Below are 20,542 nucleotides of genomic sequence, written 5' to 3'. Positions count from 1 at the left end.
AGGAGGGTTGCATTTTTCGGCCACATATCAAGACTACCAGAAACCAGGCTACTGAAACATCTTTTCAACTATTTTTGGAAAAGTAAAACCAAGAATAATTAGTTCAAAGAAGTCCAAGATGATTTAGATGAGTTAGGCTTGGCAATGCAGCAAATTGAAGACCAAGAAGAGAAGAGGATCCTAAGAAACAGAAACTTGAGACTTAAACTAAAAACTTTTACACGCAAACAGTACACCATAACTGACGAAGAAAGGGCAACCAGGTCAGAAAGAATGAAGAAGTTCTGGGAGCAGAAGAATAAACATAAGCCACGTTTGTAGTTAATAGGCTACTCTTAAGACTTAAATGTGTATGAATTGATTAAAGTGCTCCAATGTGGGTGTAAAATAATTTTGGAAAAAGATAGAAGATATTAAAAGAGCATTAGGAAAAACTCAAACTGACTGTCATTTGCCATAAAATTATCATGTTAATTTTCTTCTGAACTTTCAAGAGCATACGCTTACATCTGGCACATTGAAGACAAGAATTTGAAATAGTCTACAGGTACCAAAGAGATATTCTTCCCATTGTGAGCTAATAATATAGCATCTGAAAGAAAATAAATATGAATTAGCTCAAGTACCAATCACAGCTATATATAATGGCTAGAGTGAGTAGACGTCGTACATTTTACGGACATGTCCTACGTTTTGACACAATGTGCAGGAGTCTGGAAAAAACGCCAAAATACCCTAAATTTCTTGCTTTAGTGTTTTTTAAATGAAAATTTATATATACATATATTTAGATGTGAAGAGAATTGGGTAAATCTTTTCAAAAGTATGACAAATTTTGAGAAGTATTCTAAATTATTCTGAAGTATTTATTTTTAGTATCAAGCCATAATGTTGATGGAGATAGGTTATTTTTTTTAATGTCTGCCCAATGGCCTGATACTGGTAATCATTTAAACATTGAATCAGTGAAAGGTCTCTTATTTGTTAAGTACAATTTGAAACATTTTTAATGCACAGCATTTTATAATTATTTATTAAACAAGAATGATTTATTGGGAAAAATTCACATTAGCTGAAAAGTATGACTAACAATGCCACATCATCTTCTTCTTTATTCTACGGCTTTGCCCACACTTGTGGGGTTACGGGTGGAAACTGTGTCGCACATGTAGATTTTCCCTTGTGTTATGACTGGATGCCCTTCCTGACACCAACCCTATGAAGGGATGTAATCACTATTGCGTGTTTCCATGGTGATTGGTAGTGTGGTGTGTTATCTGAATATGAAGAGGAAAGTGTTGGGACAAACACAAGCAACCAGTCCCCAAACCAGAAGAATTAATCAGACATGATTAAAATCCCCAACCAGGCTGGGAATTGAACCCAGAACCCTCAGAACTGAAGGCCTCAACGCTGACCATTCAGCCAATGAGTTGGACACTAACAATGCCAAATAATGGTAAGAAAATCAATGTTTTTAAAATCCATTCTAGAACTAACCAGCAACTCATTTAATGACCTGGAATATGACAACAGGTAGTATTCAAGGTAAAATTTTGATGAAATGTGTCCTACATTTGAGTAGTGGTCATCTAGTCACCTTAATAATTGCATGCTGGCAAAATTAAGAAAATCCTTTCCTTTGTATGATTTTCATTGTCTCTACTGCACGAAGAACTGCTGCTGCCATTATCACTTACATCTTTCTAAAACAAATCATCTTCACTCCCATCTAATGTGTACAAGATTCCTGTTTCTTTGAAAAGGTCTTCAATTACCTCCGAAGGGAACATTTCCTGAGAAATGGCATAACCATCATTACACGATGATAGCACGCAAGTTAGTCTTCGACTTGTAGAAACTTAGCCTTTTCAGGCCACAAAATTCTTTGCAACACTTATTGGCAGCTTGAATTGCATTTTTCTGTTAAAAAACTTATGCCCCATTGCCCTATTCTGCTGAATCTCAGTGTACTTAATTACCATACCACGAGTTTATAAGATGTAGTATTACTTGTATATTTGTTTATTATGGATTTAATAAACAGTTACGAGATCACAGAACAAACGTGCACCTCTCGCATAAAATAGATATTTGTAACAGACTGCAAAAAAGTGTTAACAGAGACAGTCAGCGCTGACTGAACTAGTTGAATAATGGAATTTGGAAGTACCAGATTTCAAAACAGAAAGGCTGATACTTGCCGCTTATATTTCACTATACTCACGGAACTACACAGTAACTGGTCAAAAAATGGGAGCATCAAATATGCAAAAAAAAAATTTTTTTCCACTTTGAATTATAAAAAAATAGGTGTATAAATTATGCAATGTGAGAATCACATGAGTAAATATGGTGGTACTCTCTCTGTCACATAGATGGTATTTCTTGAATGGGAGCAATTTAACCATTTAATTATTCTATTTACATGGAAAAATACCCATGAAGTTGTTCGTACTGAACATTAACAATTGCAAAAATAACAACCCAATAAATTGCAATCTTAAATATGTCAAAGAATGATACTGTGCAAATAGTCTAGTAGTACGTACCCATAGCTGTTTCTCTGAGCCCAATCTTGCTCTTTACTATCTCCATTACATCTTTAGCAGTAGCTGAGGGATGGAATTCAACAGCATGATACTGGCCGTCCATGAAATGGAAACGAGCATAGATGGGCCTTCTATTAATGGTGCACATTATTTCTTCTCTAGAGGGTGGCCATTGCCGCCTTCGTGTGCCCTGTGTCTTGTACAAACACTGCAATATCAAACAACTTTATCTTGAATCAAATATTACAGAATTTTGATAACTAATCATCATGATTAACGTGTAACAAATACACTGTACAAGGTCAAGGCAATAAATTCCTGGACTGGTCTCATAAATAGTTCATGTGTATCTTAGAAAAAACTAGTCCCCATCACATTCAAGGTAGTCCCCTTTTAAGGCTAGACATAGATTCCAGCAATGTTGCCTCAATTGGAAGCATCCCAGGAAGTGATTTTCTCACAGTGTGTTCAAAGCAAACTTCTATTTAGTTTGGATTTCCTTCACCATCTAAAATCTTTGCCTTTTCAGCTGTTTTTCAGTTTTAGGAATAGTTACAAATCACAGGTTGCATGGCTATGTTGATCTTGGCCCAAAACTGTTGAGTCAAATGAGAGCAGATGAGCAGTTGCATTGTCATGGCTCCAACTGCGAATGACATCACCGAGTTAGAGCCCCGCTCTCTTGATACTGAAAGCAACCAGTCAAAAATGGGTCAGGCGCTAGGCCAGCCCCTCAGTCTACCACTACTGTCATCACTCCAGGCCTCCCTAGCAAAACCAGAAAGGTGTGATCAAAGTATTTGACTTCCAGAGGAATTCAAGGGTTTCTCCTTATCCAATGTAACTGGATGGGCCGACCTCCCTATTTAAGGTAGGCTAGATGAGCTTCAGTATTTCTGTTTGTGTTCAGTTATGACAGTGATTGAGATAATTCAGTCCTATGAATGAGTACTGTGAAGCACTGGGAGTGTTGTTATGTGTGAACTGATGGTAAAATGCACAACAGTACAACTGATCAACGAGGGACAACAGTGCACCTAAGTGACAAAGGATGGTGAATGTGGACCACTGCTACTGAAATACCATGTACAGACTTTTGAGAATGTTGCGCACATTCAAACTGTGAACCTTGTGACCGTTAGTAGAAGTATAGAGAGTTTAATCGTGCACTGCTCTAAGGTGCAAGTGGCAGTTGCAGAAAAGTGTGCAGAGTAACTGTTTAGTGTGTGTCAGAGTGAACAATTCATGTGACTGAACAGTTAGAACTGAGAGAGAGTGCAAATTAACTTGATTGTGTGGCTGTGTAATTTTATAGCAATTAGTATTGGTTAATAAGTCTTGGAGTAAATGCTACAAGTCATGTATTTATTTACTTACTATCTACCTCCATGTTACAATATATTCTGATGAAATAAAGTTTCTTCACAGAAGATATGAGATTGCAGATGCTTTTCCAACAAACAAGGCATATGAGAAAACATATCAAGTGCTAATTTATTTCTGGAGCGATTTCTATGCAATGGATGCCACGATGACAGATAAATGGAGAGAAGCCAACTATTAATTGTGGCACACCATTACATGTTTTTCAGTATATCTATGTGCCACCAGAATATTTCATTATCCAAGTGAAGACTCTCTCTCTCTCTCTCTCTCTCTCTCTCTTTGTGTGTGTGTGTGTGTGTGTGTGTGAATTGTGCAATAATCAGTGCACCTGATACCATGAAGGAAAAAACTAATATCACTGACACAATTGCAGACCAAGTAACCAATAATATATTCTCAATGTTTTGTATACACCCACCATTCATTTTTTGTATGGCTATTTGCTGCAATAAACATTCATTGTGGTGGAGGATTGTATTGTGTATAAGCTGCAGGAATGTTAGTGACAGCACAAACACCCATTCCCTGAGCAAGAGAAGAAATCATTTAATATTAAAAACCCTTGACCCAGCCGAGAATCAAACTTGAGGTTCCGAGAACTGAATGCCTATGAAGCTGACCACTCAGCCACAGACCCAAACTTGTTATCTGGTGACAAACACCATTCATTTTAATCATCAAGAGCCTCCGTTTCAGTACCAAAATAATGATTGAAAAAGCCTGGAGACTTCCCATTTTTGTTGTTTTTATATTCTCAAAAGTGATATTAAATAATGGTTCCCAATAGGGAAATTAATTTTTGACCATTCAATGTATGTATATATTTCCCTTTTTTACATATTGGAGTAAATAAGATTTAAAAAAATTCATATTAAACACACTTTTAAAAATCAGTCATACCTTCTCAGCAAAACGTGCATATTTTCCTTCCTCTGTGACATAGTCACTTGCACAACGCTTTAGATGAGCAATCAGGTACTTGCGAACCAGTTTACTGGGTGGAAGGATTACAGAACAGGCCAAAGATAACAGAGCCCAATGTCGAAGATTCACCCTTGAGTTAGGATCTGGATGATCAGTGGTCTGCTTTATGAGTTGAAGATACAATTCTGTTAGTAATGAATCTTTCCGCATGCAGCGCTCCATTACCACCTGCATCTGACGTACATGCTCATCCTCTACACTTCGCATTGTATCACCTGTAACCACAATATAAACATAATCAAGTGATAAAGTACCAAGAAAGAAAATGTATATAAAAATAGCTTTATTTTCCAGGTGATTTTTTCATGCAAATGTCTGTCAAGTTGAATGTAGCTGCAGTATCTGCTACATAAAACAAAGTGACTGATTTCTATTAGACTCAGAAAAGATGTGTCACACCAAGATCCAAGATACAGTAATTTCAGCTGTACCCAAGTATTTCTCTGAAACAAATCATGCAATTTCTTTGTTGGGGAGGAAGCAGCAGAACAAAATCTAAGAGGCAATTTGCTTTACATCACACCACCACAGACAAGTCTTATGGCAATGATGGGATAGGAAAAGTTAAGAGTGGGAAAGAAGCGACTGTGGCCTTAATTAAGGTGTGACCGAGCTCGATAGCTGCAGTCGCTTAAGTGCGGCCAGTATCCAGTATTCGGGAGATAGTAGGTTCGAACCCCACTGTCGGCAGCCCTGAAAATGGTTTTCCGTGGTTTCCCATTTTCAAACCAGGCAAATGCTGGGGCTGTACCTTGGTTAAGGCCACGGCCGCTTCCTTCCCAATCCTAGCCATTTCCTATCCCATCGTCGCCATAAGACCTATCTGTGTCGGTGTGACGTAAAGCAACTAGCAAAAAAAAAAAAAAAATTAAGGTGTGAAAATGGCAAAGCACAGAAAACCATCTTTAGGGCTGCTGACAGTGGCATTTGAACCCAGTATCTCCAGAATGCAAGTCATAGAACTAAAGAAACCCCAAACAACATGAATGCAGAGAAAAATTATAAAATGCACTTTATTTTTGGATGTCTGTTATTCACAAATGATCAGTGTGCCCAAAATTAGAGCACTCCATCAACAGCAGAACAACCTGCTGAAGCTGTGTTAGGATGCCTGAAGATTAATGAAGGTAAATTCAAAATTTGCCTTTACAAAATGATGAAGACGACAACAGCAATAACAACAACAACAACATAAAAACACAGGAACCCACAGTTATAAAACATCCTCAGAAAATTCCCACTTGACTGCCAGGCAAGAGCCTCATTTCACATGTGCTAAAAGTGGCTTTGATCTTTGAATATACTGTACCTGGAGAGGAAAACACAATGTAAAGCAAGGCAAAAAGGACTGGTTCTGTAGTCAATTACAGCTACCTAAGGAGACTGATTACCTCGGATCGACTAGAGGTATATCAATCACCTTGATTAAAGAACACTGTAATGTATTTGAAATGTCAGTAACCTGTACAAAATGTTCATAGAACAACATGGTCCAACATAGATGGGGAGAGTTAGTTCAATACACTATGAAGTTTCAACTCTATTATTATTTATAAGAATTTATTCATGTGTTTTAGCCATGTTGAATTTCCAGAGGAATGAAGGTAACTGTGCACATGATTTGTTTGGTCTTTTTATGAAACTTCATGAAATGATATGGCGTATGGGTTTTAGTGCCGGGAGTGTCCGAGGACAAGTTCATGAAACTTCATTATACTGTATGATGAAAACTGGTAACTCTCAAAATTATTGTGCATAATTTAAATAAACTGAAAGAGGTTTCTTTTTTATCCTTTAATGTTAGAAGATTTTGTGAAGGAAATAAGTTGCTTACCATTCTGTCCCAATCCTGCGTATGTTAAAATTAGCTGGAACACCTGTAAAGCTACCAGTTCTTCGGTTTCTGGTAATTTGCTAAGACTTTGTACAAGAGGCTGACGAGAGAATGCCCAATAAGCATATGGGAAACCTTTGTACGTTTCACCATGTTCAGCGGTGGAGCCATGTTCGGCTCGAAGTTTCTCTAGACGATGTTTACTTAGGCTGTAAAACCAAAGAAAAAATTCTTCTTAAATTCTGAAGTGATGCAATAGGTGTGATTTACATAACCATGATATATTTAAATAATCTATCTATCTTTCCTTATCAAATAATATGACAACCATGCTCAAAAGTAGCATTAAAATAAATTTTGTACTGTATTTCTAAAAATGATAATTAATCACTTACCGCCTAAGTGTGTTTCTAAGAAAACCACCGCCTGTATCCTGAGGCTTTCGAAGTGATTCACTATCTACAAGAGTGCGCCGGCAATTAACCAAGTTCTGATATAACCGAATGCGATCTTCATTGGTTATTGCCTTCACCTAGGTAATGAAAAACAGGAAAAGTTAATTTTAAACAAACAAACAAACAAACAAACAAACAAACAAACAAACAAACAAACAAACAAACAAACAAACAAACAAACAAACAAACAAACACGAATGCTTATTTGACAAACTATGGAGATACCGTACCTGAGAATTAACTTTTAGACCTTTCCTTAAAGAACTATTTCACCCAGCATGAATGAAATTAACCTAGATTGTAATGTCTTCTCCCCTGATTTTAAATAATTTTCATTAAAATCTATTCAGCTGTTTTCTGTTGATGCACATACGTAATTACATACATACATACATACATACATACATACATACATACATACATACATACATACATACATACATACATACATACATACATACATACATACATACATACATACATACATGTTGGCCGACATCTTCATTTTTCGAAATGTAAGATCCCTTCCATTTTTCTCTCTGATTAGTGTTATACAGAGAATGGTTGCCCAATTGTACTTCCTCTTAAAAACAATTATCACCACCTCCACTGTTGCCCTGAACGCTTTGTCTGAACACACCATAATAGTATGTCTGGCCATGTTCTCCATAAAAAAATAAACATCTCTAATACTTTTCCTTAGCCTCCGTGGCTCAGGCGGCAGCACCCTGGCCTCTCATAGCTGGATACCGCAGTTCAAATCCCGGTCACTCCGTGTGAGATTTGTGCTGGACAAAGCGGAGGCGGGACAGGTTTTCCTTGTCATCTTTCATTCCAGCAACACTCTCCATTAACATTTCATTTCATCTGTCAGTCATTTATCATTGCTCAAGAGAAGTGTGACAGGCTTCAGCAGCCGGCACATTTCCTATCCTCGCAGCTAGATGGGGGCATCATTCATTCCATTCCTGATCTGGTCAAATGACTGGAAAACAGGCTGAGGATTTTCATTTTCAATACTTTTCCTTATCACACATGGACTGAAGCAAGGGTGTGTACTTGCCCCAGTGCTCTTTGCTCTGTACATGGCTGCTATGCTTTTTTGATTCATCATGTACCAACACCTCTGGTACTGATTTAAAGTATGGCAGCCTCTTCAACATGATGAGACTTCATTCAGGTCAGTAATCTGATGTGACCAGAATAACTGAACAGCAGTATGTTGATGATACTGCATCATCGGCTCTTATCCCTGAGGACCTGCAGCAGTCAATCAATAGTTTCAAGAGCGCACATGATCGTTTTGGCCTCTCCATTAATGCGCAAAAACCCAAGATCCTTAGTAGGAACTAACCTATAAGAATTAAATGTCTCTGTCTCAAAAATCATTCTGGAACAGCTGGATCACTCCTCAACCTTTGGAGCATCTGGTCTCAGAAGAGGATGTGGAAAACAGACTCCATGCTGCTCATTTGGCATTTGGTCGGCTATCCAAGGAAGTCTTTAAGAATAAAGACCTAACAGTTCATACCAAACTAAGAGTGTATAAAGCAGTCATCATCACATCGTTACTCCACCAATGTGAAACCTGGACCCTGTACCGTCGTGGCATCAAGAAACTTGAACGTTTTCATCAGCAGAAACTTAGTTCAATCTTAAATATCAAATGGGAGAACCATGTCTCCAATCTTGCAGTTCTTGAGAACGCGTGCATGAACAGTGTAGAAGCCCCTATCATTGGCCATTGGTTCTGGTAGGTTAGGCATGTGTGTTGTATGAGCAAGACCAGGCTTCCTTGTCAATTCCTTTATGGTGAATTTTCTACAGGAACAAGACCCCGTGGTGCTCCTTTGAAGCATTATAAAGACTGTCTTAAACAAACCATGAAGGTCACCAACATCAACCTGAAAATGTTGGACACACTTGCCAAGAATCACTTGCTTTGGCACCCACCGAACCACCTCTACTGCTGTTGAACTGTTTGAGCAAGAGCATTGCAGGCATGAAGAGGTTAACGACAGTGAAGCATACTCTGTCACATGCAGCCTCGACCTTCCCCATCCATCGAGTGCACTCTGTGTGGATGCATGTTTCACACTAGAATTGGTTTGTTCAGTCATCAAAAGTAACAAGCGCAAACACAAACAGTACTGAGTGCTAGAGGATTGTAAGCAGGAGAATTTGTGTACTTGGAAACAAATAGCAGCCAATGTCATACGTACATATTTTTAAATACTGCATTTTCTTTTTATTCTGGACATGACTGACACACAAACACCAATTTTTAATAATTTTATTTATACTGATGATTTCAGAAAAAAAAAAAATAAAATTGTGAATTCTGTTGTCCCAACAGCCTACCAAACCAATGCAAAGTTACCAATTACAAATATATAAGCAAGATGTTCACTCTAATTCAAAGTAACTGGTATTCTGTCACTCAGCATCAATTACTATTGCTCTCAGACTTTGGCCACTAGCAGAACAGGAACCCACATCATAAATCACAATAAAAAGTCTAAGAAAAAAAACAACAGTTAAAACATCTCATGCTACAAAAACACAACACAAATGCTGGCAAGGGGAAGATCTTGTCCTACAATTTTTGTCAAATGGAATTGTGTGCTAAAATGCAAGAGAACAAAGGAATAAAAGATGCAGGAAAGAAGAGTGACTTTTAACATGGAAGGAAAAAGAGAATTACTGACCTTGCGAACAGGTGCCTCACTTTCTGTGATCCAGCAAGCCAATGCAGGACAGTAACTAACAATGAGTGAACCAATCTCATTCTTTTGTGTTGTCTCAAACACAAAGCACTTATGACTGTTATCAGGCTGCTGGCGCATTAAGTTGATGGTGATGAAACTGTCACTTGGATCCAGAAAGATTGATTCAACATCCTGATAACGATACTCATAGAGTACAAATTTGTCATCTGGTTTTATCAGCATCAGTCCGTCACAGTTGACACCAAGAATAAGGCTGTTACCTGTGGGACATGCATATATAAATTTAAGAATATTTCAAATAAGAAACATTAAAGATGGTGCAATTTAATTGTTTATTTCTAAGAACAAGAAAGTTAACCAAGGACTAAGTGCTGTCACAGTATTCCTTCATTGATTAAGAAGTTACTTAAAGGTGTCCCTAAATAACAGTAGTAGTAGTAGCAGTAGGAAAGTTTGAATGAATTTTCTGTCAGCTGTAACTTGCCATTCAAATCTGTAGATGGCCACCATTCCAGGATTTCAAGAATAAATTAAAGATTTCTATTTTACTTTTATATAGGAATAGTTATTTATTTTACTTTTTTTTAGAAGAACAAAGAAATAATTTTGTATGATGAGATATTATTGACAAAAACCGACATATTAACTATATTACAAGTACTGATTAAGAAGGTAGCCACTGAGTAGTAGATCTCAGCCCTATATACGGCTATAATGTTCTTGGGTTTTGCATTTTCACACTTTCATTTAATTTACATAAATTAAACTACATAAATTAAATTCCCCTCAGGTTTTTGTCAGTCAACACTGTTTTTTTTTCTATTGGCTTTACGTCACACCAACATAGATAGGTCTTATGGCAACAATGGGACAGAAAAGGGCTAGGACTGGGAAGGAAGCAGCCATGGCCTTAATTAAGGTACAGCTCCAGCATTTGCCTGGTGTGAAAATTGAAAACCACAGAAAACCATCTTCAGGGCTGCCAACAGTGCAGTTCAAACCCACTATCTCCTGAATACTGGATACTGGAAGTCAACACTGTGATGAAGGTAATCAATTACAGAATATGCCTCGTAGAACTTTAGACAACATTTACCAGCATTTAACGGAGTTTGATAGTGACCACATTGTGAGTCTCTATGAGACTAAGAAATTATGTATAGTAGAGTCTTGCTATTTCGAGGTGGCCACAGGACCGAGACTACCTTGGACTACAGACAACTCGGACTTACAAAATTATACTAAGAAGCCTGTGTACGAAAAAAAATTTCTTATGGTAAACATTAGAGAAAAGTAATAATTACAGAAACATACAGATTGCCTGAACCAAAAGAAATGCTCAAGTGTCTTTTAAAAATAAAAATCAAGGGAAGTGTGCGTACTGGGGAATCACGGATCTTACGTAAATTTTTGCACATGTTAAATGAGACAAGAATAACACAATGGCCAAAACATTTATTTCAAAAATTAACTTATGCAACCTGCAGAAAGCGTTAAAGTCAGCATGTCAGAATTGCTGTGCTTGGCTATGCAGGACTGCGGAGCGGGCTGGGTTCACTTGTTATTCAGTTAGTAATTGCGTAGCACGTCATGAGAATGATGTAGCGGCATTATGAGAAATAATTTAATTCCTGCAATAAAGGCAATAGAATAAGATTGTTATGGTGAAAATAAAGGTTAATCAGTAGAACAAGGGATGTTACACATGAAAGCAAGTTACTCTGTTCTGCAACGGTGATGCTCGTGGTAGAAATGTTAAAAGCACGAAGCAGTTCTGCATCAACCCCACCTAACGAAGCAAGGATAAGGGCAAGAGGAACATTTTAAGTCACTGCTGTCAAAACTATATTGTACAGGAAGCTCAAAGGCTCCTGGGTTTTTGGACAAGTACTAGCTTTGGTCACCTTGGGAGTGGCGACCCCATTGTAATAACAGCCTATATATGTTTCATTCATCACATCCCTGACCCGGTTAATGATTGGAAAACAGGTTGTCGGTTTTTATTTTCACTAGCTTTGGTACCAGGCGTACCGACACATAGGACAAAAATGAGGAAACAACAGTTGGTGTTATGACAGAGATTGAATTTTCAAGATGGTGTTCCCCTGTGCCAATACGATATCCAAATTCAATAATCGAACAGTGTCAGATAATTTACGGTACATACAAAGCCTTTCCATGATCTAAACTGTATACATCTAATGGTTGACAGTAAGCTGTGGAACCAGGAGGGATCATCATCAGCTCTACGGTATCTTCATTTTGTATAGATTTATGTCCAAAAAAGGAATCCAAAATGAGCACAACTTTACCAGAGGATTAATTTTGCTTATATGCCATTAAACCATTCGTTCAACTGTGTAGATCCAAATTTTTGTGGATCTTGTGCAACCAACATTAATATTTTTCATGTGAAAACATGTTCTTTTTCACTGTCTTACCAAACATACCTTACAACTCTCTTAAAGTAATGCATACAGGCCCCAAAAGGTCGCCACTTGTGGTAACTGTCAGCATTATAGTATAACTGTGTGTGATGGACATCACAGATTGCACTGTGGCAGTAACTGATTTTCCCTTCTCAAAGTCAATGTACTTCCCGTACACATCTGCAGTCTGAACCACTCTGTTCACTGTTTCACACATTTTTGGGGCTGTAGGACTCTATAACATATTTAACTTCTTCTATGAATATTTCTGCTGCTGCCATGGTTTCTAATTCTTTGTTGGTCTTCTTTTTTGTCATTATAGATGTTATTGCCCGCGGTGCAATACCATTGCGCTTCTTAAATTACGTATGCACATGTGGCATGCTTTAAAACCTGCACATTGTTCTTCATGAGCAAATTGCATAGTTCACTTCTGGATGGTCACATCATGAATTATTTCATTATTTTGATGGACAATTTTTTTTCTTTTCTGACAGTAAGTGCTATTGCCCTCAATTTGTCATGGTGCATCCCACCGTTGTTTACATGCTTTTCCCACAAATATACTTTTTTTTGATTGTTTTGTTTTTGGTACAATGGAACTTACGTTTCACCGATGAAAATGAAAGCGGGCCCCGCTTACCATTTCTCCAATATTGAACAGCCTTCCTTTTATAGTCAATATCTATAAGATTGTTTCTAGCGCTCCCTGGTTAGCTATCAACTTCTACCAAATATTTGTCATGCTTCAAGATCATGTGACATGTCATTTGAGGCAAAAGTGAGACACGACATGTTGTCCATGTAAAGTCATCATTTTCAATGCAGTTTCTGATGACACCTGAAAATATCAGTTTGTAAAAAGTTAAATACAAGCTTTGAAACAGATGCAAACCAACAAATGAATAGACCCATCAACATACCATCATTAGCGTCCAGCATATCATGTTATTGAATGTTGAAAGGCTTTATATCACATGTTCCATATTTTTCTTCTAACGCAAAAATAACTTTGCTTATGTTGATTACCATTATACAAACAAGCACGTGTTCCACACAGCAACTATAAACATATATCAGCGTGGTCTCAAATCGGCTGTTAGACTGTGCGAGTTGCGGGTAGGATATGGAGTAGTGGCCTCTTGATGAGTGAACCCAGCACACGTGAGTCTGAGCAGGTATTGCAGATACACGAGTTAAAATTCACAATCTCTAACCTCCATTGGGAATCTTTCCTGTGATCATAAGTGGACGGCTTGCAGGAAGCAGGTCATGCTTGAACAGCCAGTGACAGCAAGTTAGCCATTGTGGGGAACCTGAATGTAAGAACTTTGCAAGGAATGAAAGTATCATCATGAAATATTACAATTCAAGAATCAAGAACACCAAGAGTTTCCCCCCCAAAAAAGTTAAATTCCAGACCCAAGCACTGTGGACAGAAGAGAAGAGGAGACTGTAGAGTGAAGGAACAGCTGAAATTGAATTAACGTGGTCCACAGTTAGTTAAAACAAAAGAAGAAATCGTCAATCACCACTGATCTGCAATTAGTGCAGTTGCCTTGGTGGCAGATACCCTATCAGTTGTTAATGTAGTCTTTTCATGAATAGTTTCAAAGAATTCAGAAATTTATCGAACACCTCCCTTGGTAAATTGTTCCTAACTCTAACTCCTCTTCCTGTAAACGAATATTTGCCCCATTTTGTCCTCTTGAATTCCAACTTTATCTTCATATTGTGATTTCTACTTTTAAAAACACCACACAAACTTATTCAGCTACTAATGTCATTCCATACCATCTCTTCACTAAAAGATCAGAACATACCACTTTTATCTCCTTTCTTCCAAGTCTTCACAGGCCAAACTTTGCAACATTTTTATAACACTACAGTTTTGTTGGAAATCACCCACAACAAATCGAGCTGCTTTTCTTTGGATTTTTTTCCAGTTCTCGAATCAAGTAATTCTGGTGACGGTCCCCACACTGGAACAGTACTTAATTGTGGTCTTTCTGCAGACTTGTAAGTCTTATCCTTTACATCCTTACAAAACTTACAACTCCTAAATATTCTCATAAACATGTGAAGAGACCTGTAACCTTTCTTTACAATCCCATTTATGTGATTATCCCAATGAAAATCTTTTCTTATATTAACCCCTAGGTACTTACAGCGATCCCAATGAGGAACTTTCACCCCATCAATGAAGTAATTAAAACTGAGAGGACTTTTTCTTTTTGTGAAACTTACAGCCCGACTTTACACCCTGTTTATCAACATACCATTGCCTGCTTTCCACCTTACAACATTGTCAAGATTTTTTGCAGTCGCTCAAAGCATTTGTTGAGAAATGAGAAAACAGGTTTGTACCTTATGGTAAAAAATGGTGAAGAAGAAGAAGTGTTTTCCAGGTATTTTATAGTGTTTTCATAAATGTGTAAGTTGTGAGTTCGGTACACAATAAACTTAAATATTATATTACTAAATGGTTTAAGTTAGGGCTTATGACCCTCTCTTACGTAAATTATGAGATAATACATATATAAGAGAGCTGTACTATTCTGTTATAAAATCAAAGATAAATAAGTTAAATTACTGATATGGAGAACATTTAATGGAGAATGAAAGCAAAGCTCAATAAATAAAAATAAAGTAAAAGAAGTCCGGAGCTTAAAAGTGAAAAAGAAAGAAAAGTCATAATGAAAATGTTACATAAAACTGGAAAAACATGAGCAATGCATAACACACTACATAATAAAGTACTGTCTGGCTCCATGGCTAAATGGTTAGCATGCTGGCCTTTAGTCACAGGGGTCCTGGGTTCAATTCCCGGCAGGGTCGGGAATTTTAACCATCATTGGTTAATTTCGCCGGCACGGAGACTGGGTGTTTGTGTTGTTTTCATCATTTCATCTTCATCATGATGCGCAGGTCACCTACGGGAGTCAAATCAAAAGACCTGCACCTGGCGAGCCGAACATGTCCTCGAACACTCCCGGCACTAAAAGCCACGGTACGCCATTTCAATAAAGTACTGGATATACAAGTATGGTCGTAAACAGTGATCTATGTACATGAGTTAAAAGCTAAATATTCTATACATTTACACTATAACAATAAAAATATAATAACCTAAAATTAATTATGCACAGAATGGCAATGTTACTAGCCTACCTACTACAACCACACAACCTATCATATGTCACCAATCACAGAAAACAATCAGTGGTGATCAACAGGTAATCTCTGCATGCAGTTTTAAATGTTGATGTTGACTTAGAGTTCATGACAGCAGCTCGAATGAATTTTAAAGTCGTGACCCAGCCACAACAAAAGATCTATTATGCACTGAAGAGTGGTTGACGGGAATAGCGAGGGGAAGTGCCAGGTCTAGTGTTACAATTATGGAATGAGGATAATAAATGGAATTTTGACTAAATATATTTGGGTAGATTTTCCTTCAGAGTTCAATATATGAACATAAGTATGTGAAACTTCCATCACCTGTTGGGTTTCACCCAGGAAAGAGCTGTGTAGCAAGGGGTCATGTGAGTATCATAATCCAAGTTAAAAGCAAATTGAAGACCAGAGTTAAATGTTCGTTAAAGTTTCGTAGTTTGTTTTCACGGGTTGCATCAATGAGGATAATGACACAGTAGTCAAGTACTGGTAATATCAAAGTATGGAGAAGTTTTATCTTTACGTCTTGTGGCAAAACGTCTATATGTCGTTTCAGAGGGTGCAGCATCATGTACATATTTCTAGATGTATTTCTTACATGTGCAGACCAGTCAAGAGTTTCAGTCAGGGTCATACCTAGGTTCTTCACTTCCTTACTGAACAGTATTACGGTTGCATTTAATGTCACCAGAGGAATGGTATAGTTTTTATACATGATGTTTAATCATTTCTGAGAACCAATTATGATTGTTTGAGTTTTTTAGCCTTGAGGAGGAGAGAGTTTCCACTGGCATACACACCGAGTTGTTGAAGGTCGGAGTTATCTCTTATTGCGCTTGGCAGTAAATTTGGAGGTCATTGGTAAAAAGGTGATATTATACTTTATTATACTATACTAATATACTTTATTTTATTATACTTCATTTTTAGTTCCTGATCTTCATTGGGGTAATCATATAAATATGATTGTAAATAAAGGGTACAGATCTCTGCACAAGGTTACGAGGATGTTTAGGGGTTATTAGTAAGGATGTAAAGGAGAGGGCATACAAGTCTTTGGTAAGACCCAAATAGAGTATGGTTCCAGTGTATGGGACCCTCACCAGGATTACTTGATTCAAGAACTGGAAAAAATCCAAAGAAAAGCAGCTCGATTTGTTCTGGGTGATTTCCGAGAAAAGAGTAGCGTAACAAAAATGTTGCAAAGTTTGGGCTGGAAAGACTTGGGTATGTGATATAGATGTAGATTCCCATAGCTGGAAAATTTATAATGTCCAATAAGTGTTATGTTCCGAGATGTCAGTGGAGAGATGGTATGGAATGACATTAATAGACTAATAAGTTTGAGTGGTGTCTTTAAAAGTACGAAAGATCACAATATGAAGATAAAGTTGGAATCCAAGAGGAAAAATTGGGGCAAATATTTGCTTATAGGAAGGGGAGTTAGGGATTGGAATAACTTACCAAGGGAAATGTTCAATAAATTTCCCAATTTCTTTGAAATCATTGAAGAAAATTCTACGAAAACAACAGATAGGGAATCTGCCACTTGAGTGACTGCCCTAAATGCAGATCAGTAGTGATTGATTGATTGATTGATTGGTTGATTGATTGGATATATCATTAATATAGAGGGCAAATAGGAGAGGACCAAGGAGAGAACCCTGTGGAGGTCCTGCCTTCCTGACCCACCACTGTGAAGTAATATTGTGAGCTATAACACGCTCCTTACGATCTGTAAGGTAGGAGCAGAAAAATTTTGAAGCTTCAGTACTGAACAATTTTTAAAATATCTGGATATTGATCATGTCAAAAGCACTGGTGAAGTCACTTCCATTTGTCCATTGCTTGTCTGATGTTGTCAGTCACTTTCAGTAAGGCAGTTGCTGTACTATGGCCGTTCTCGAAGCCAGACTGCAGCGGATCCAGAAGGGAGTGAGAGTGCATGTGTTCCTATATTTGAATACGTACTGTCCATTCTAGTGCTTTGGTGAGGGCAGGAAGAATAGAAATTTGATGGTAATCGGATAGAAGTTTTGAACCTGGGTTCTTAGGAAGTGGGATGACATTAGCTAGCTTCCAAATTGTTAGTAGTGTGCCATTCTTCAGACAATAATTGGAAATATGGGTGATAATGGGGAGAACAGCACCAATAATATTATAGTGTATAAAAGTGATGGGAATATCATCGACCCCACTCGCCCTGGATTTAATAGAGTACAGGACTATCTTAACTTCATTAGTGCTGACTGTATGAAAGGCAAAGGAGGGGTGATTCTGAGGGACAAGTGATGGGCAGTTATCTGTTTGCCGTCTGTTAAGAGGATTAGACTGAATCCTGTCTTCTGTGAAATATGCATTCAGCTTGTCAAGTGGAATGTCAGGTACCTGGTTCTTTTCCCTCATTCTATCTATGCTCATAGCTCGGAGATGTTTCCAGGCACTAGTCGTATTTTTACCGATTCACGAACATATTTAAGATTATGTATCATTTGTTTAGTTTTATTCCTAATTATTCTATAATTTTCATAGTCAGTTTGGTCACAAGTACATTTGTAGCATCAATAAAGAACATCACGTTGAGACATCATGTTTTTAACTTCAGAGGTTAGCCAAGGATTAGGTTTCTGGGACACTCTAATCTGTCTCTTCGTTGGATGTTTGTTATATAGGCTATGTATTAATGAATTAAATTTACTCATTTTTGTGTCAATATCGTCTAGATTTAATATGTCATACCACAGAAGACAGTAGGCATCATATCTTAACTGATTCATGTCGATGTCTTTTAAATTCCTGCATATAACATATATATCTGCATTTATATTTTGAAATACAAAGCAAGTAAGCAAGAAATATATGGTCATGAGTGGACACAACCAGTACTGAAATTTGTCCATGTGTTACAACTTTCTGAGGGTTATTAGTCACTTTAAGATCAATTAAGATATGTGAAATGTGGTTAGCAGTATACACATGGTTAGTCAGGTGACTATTTGTACACCTTACACTAATGACTGATTTGATCCTGCAGTTGTGTTTGCATCTCTCAGAACACAAAATATGCATCTTGAGTAAGAAAAGTCCTCTTTTTCATAATAATCTTAATGATTTTGCTATATTTTGGGTTCACTTACCATAAGACCAGTATCCACGATATGTAACATGAAACATGGTGGTACCATACAAAGGATACTGCATCACACATGACAGGTACAAAACTTTGGCTGTGAGCTCAGAACGTCCACCTCCATACTGGCGGTGGGCTTCAGCAATGATAGGAATCTGTAAATAAAATAAAGTAGTACTTAATTAGCACATGTTACACAAACACATTACACTGACAATTTCTTTTAATACTGGAAATAAATTCCTATATTTGATGTGATGTTTAACAACTTTAAATTTTGTTATTTTCTCATGTAGGCTGGTGGGACAGACTAGAAATATGTGTATGTGTGCGCGCGCGCGCGCGCGCGTGTGTGTGTGTGTGTGTGTGTGGTTTTTTCTTTCCTAGTGTGGAATTGGTTTACACATCTTTCATGTACACACCAGCAGTCGCTACTACCGACTGAATGATTTAGTGAGGTCTTCGACCCGTGCAGTACTCAATGTGTCTGGAAAGATGATCAAATTTGATTATTCAGAGGAAGTAAAAGAAAGTAAGTAAAGGGAGTAAAATCTCTTCTTTCCATAGGAAAATGAAAATGTTGCAAACATTGGGCTGGGAAGACTTTGGAGCAAGGAGACAAGCTACTTGACTAAACAGGATGTTCCAAGCTGTCGGTGGAAAAATGGTATAGAATGACATTAGTACACAAATAATATTGAAAGGAGCTTTTAGAGCTAGGAAAATAAAGCTGGAATTCAAGAGGAAAAATTGGGGCAAAAATTTTTTATAGGAAGAGGAATTACAGAATGATTTATTGAGGCAAATGTCTGATAAATTTGCAAGTTCTTTGAAATAATTTAAGAAAAGACTAGGTAAACAAACTGTAGGGAATCTGCCACGTGGGTGACATTCCTAAATGCAGTTCAAAGATTATTTTTAAAAAATGAGAGAGGAGGATTTGGTTTACCCTTGAAGATGGTGACAAATTCTCTCCTTTGACAGGAATAGAAACAATTTCTAAGATTCTAAAATTTAGTCAGGTTCTGATATTGGCGATTAGAGCATGTGGGTATATATTTGCACAGAATCATGAGGGCAAATTGGCTGCAAGGTTTGGGGCAGTCCTGAAGATGGTTTTCTATGTTTTCCCATGAGGAACTTCCACCCCATCAACACAGTAATTACAAACTGAGAGGAATGTCAAACCATTGTCTGTCATCCATCTCACACTGTCGAGGTCTTCTTGCAGTTGCTAACAATCCTGTAACTTTTTTACTACACTATACAGTATACCATCATCTGCAAAAAGCCTTATCTGCGAGTCCAGTTCTTTACTTGTATCAATCAATCAATCAATCAATCAATCAATCAATCAATCAATCAATCAATCAATCAATCAATCAATCAATCAATCAATCAATCAATCAATCAATCAATCAATCAATCAATCAATCAATCAATCAATCAATCAATCAATCAATCAATCAATCAATCAATCAATCAATCAATCAATCAATCAATCAACCAATCAATCAATCAATCAATCAATCAATCAATCAATGATGTGCATTTAGGGCTGTCACGCAGGTGGCAGATTTCCAATCAACTGTTTACTTAGCCTTTTCTTAAATTTTTTTAAAGAATGTGGAAATTTATTGAACATTTCCATTTCCCATGATAAATTATTCCAATCCCTTATTCCTCATACTATAAAATGAATATTTATTCCAATTCATTTTCTTAAATTCCAATTTTATCTTCATATTATGATCTTTCCCACATTTAAAAGCTCCACTCAAGCTTATTCATCTCTTCACTGACAGCTCGGAACATACTGCTTAGAGGAGCAGTTCGTTTCCTTACTCACAAGTCTTACCAACCCAA

General features: G+C 37.3%; 1 protein-coding gene across 1 annotated transcript in view; it reads right to left on the bottom strand.

Moving 5' to 3' along the window:
- Positions 1–20,542, bottom strand: part of Myo81F (Myosin 81F) — a 718,007-nt gene that overhangs the window by 41,304 nt on the left and 656,161 nt on the right. The window contains exons 25-30 of the mRNA XM_068228961.1: positions 18,684–18,831; positions 9,920–10,200; positions 7,152–7,288; positions 6,757–6,965; positions 4,839–5,137; positions 2,553–2,760 (exon numbers count right to left, since the gene is read on the bottom strand). Of these exons, the coding sequence (XP_068085062.1) occupies positions 2,553–2,760; positions 4,839–5,137; positions 6,757–6,965; positions 7,152–7,288; positions 9,920–10,200; positions 18,684–18,831 (1,282 nt within the window). The remainder of the gene's footprint in view (positions 1–2,552; positions 2,761–4,838; positions 5,138–6,756; positions 6,966–7,151; positions 7,289–9,919; positions 10,201–18,683; positions 18,832–20,542) is intronic.

Source organism: Anabrus simplex, chromosome 1 (genome assembly GCF_040414725.1).
Source record: "Anabrus simplex isolate iqAnaSimp1 chromosome 1, ASM4041472v1, whole genome shotgun sequence".
NCBI lineage: Eukaryota > Metazoa > Arthropoda > Insecta > Orthoptera > Tettigoniidae > Anabrus > Anabrus simplex.
Note: the sequence above shows the minus strand (reverse complement) of the source record. Positions and strands in the feature narration are given on the sequence as shown.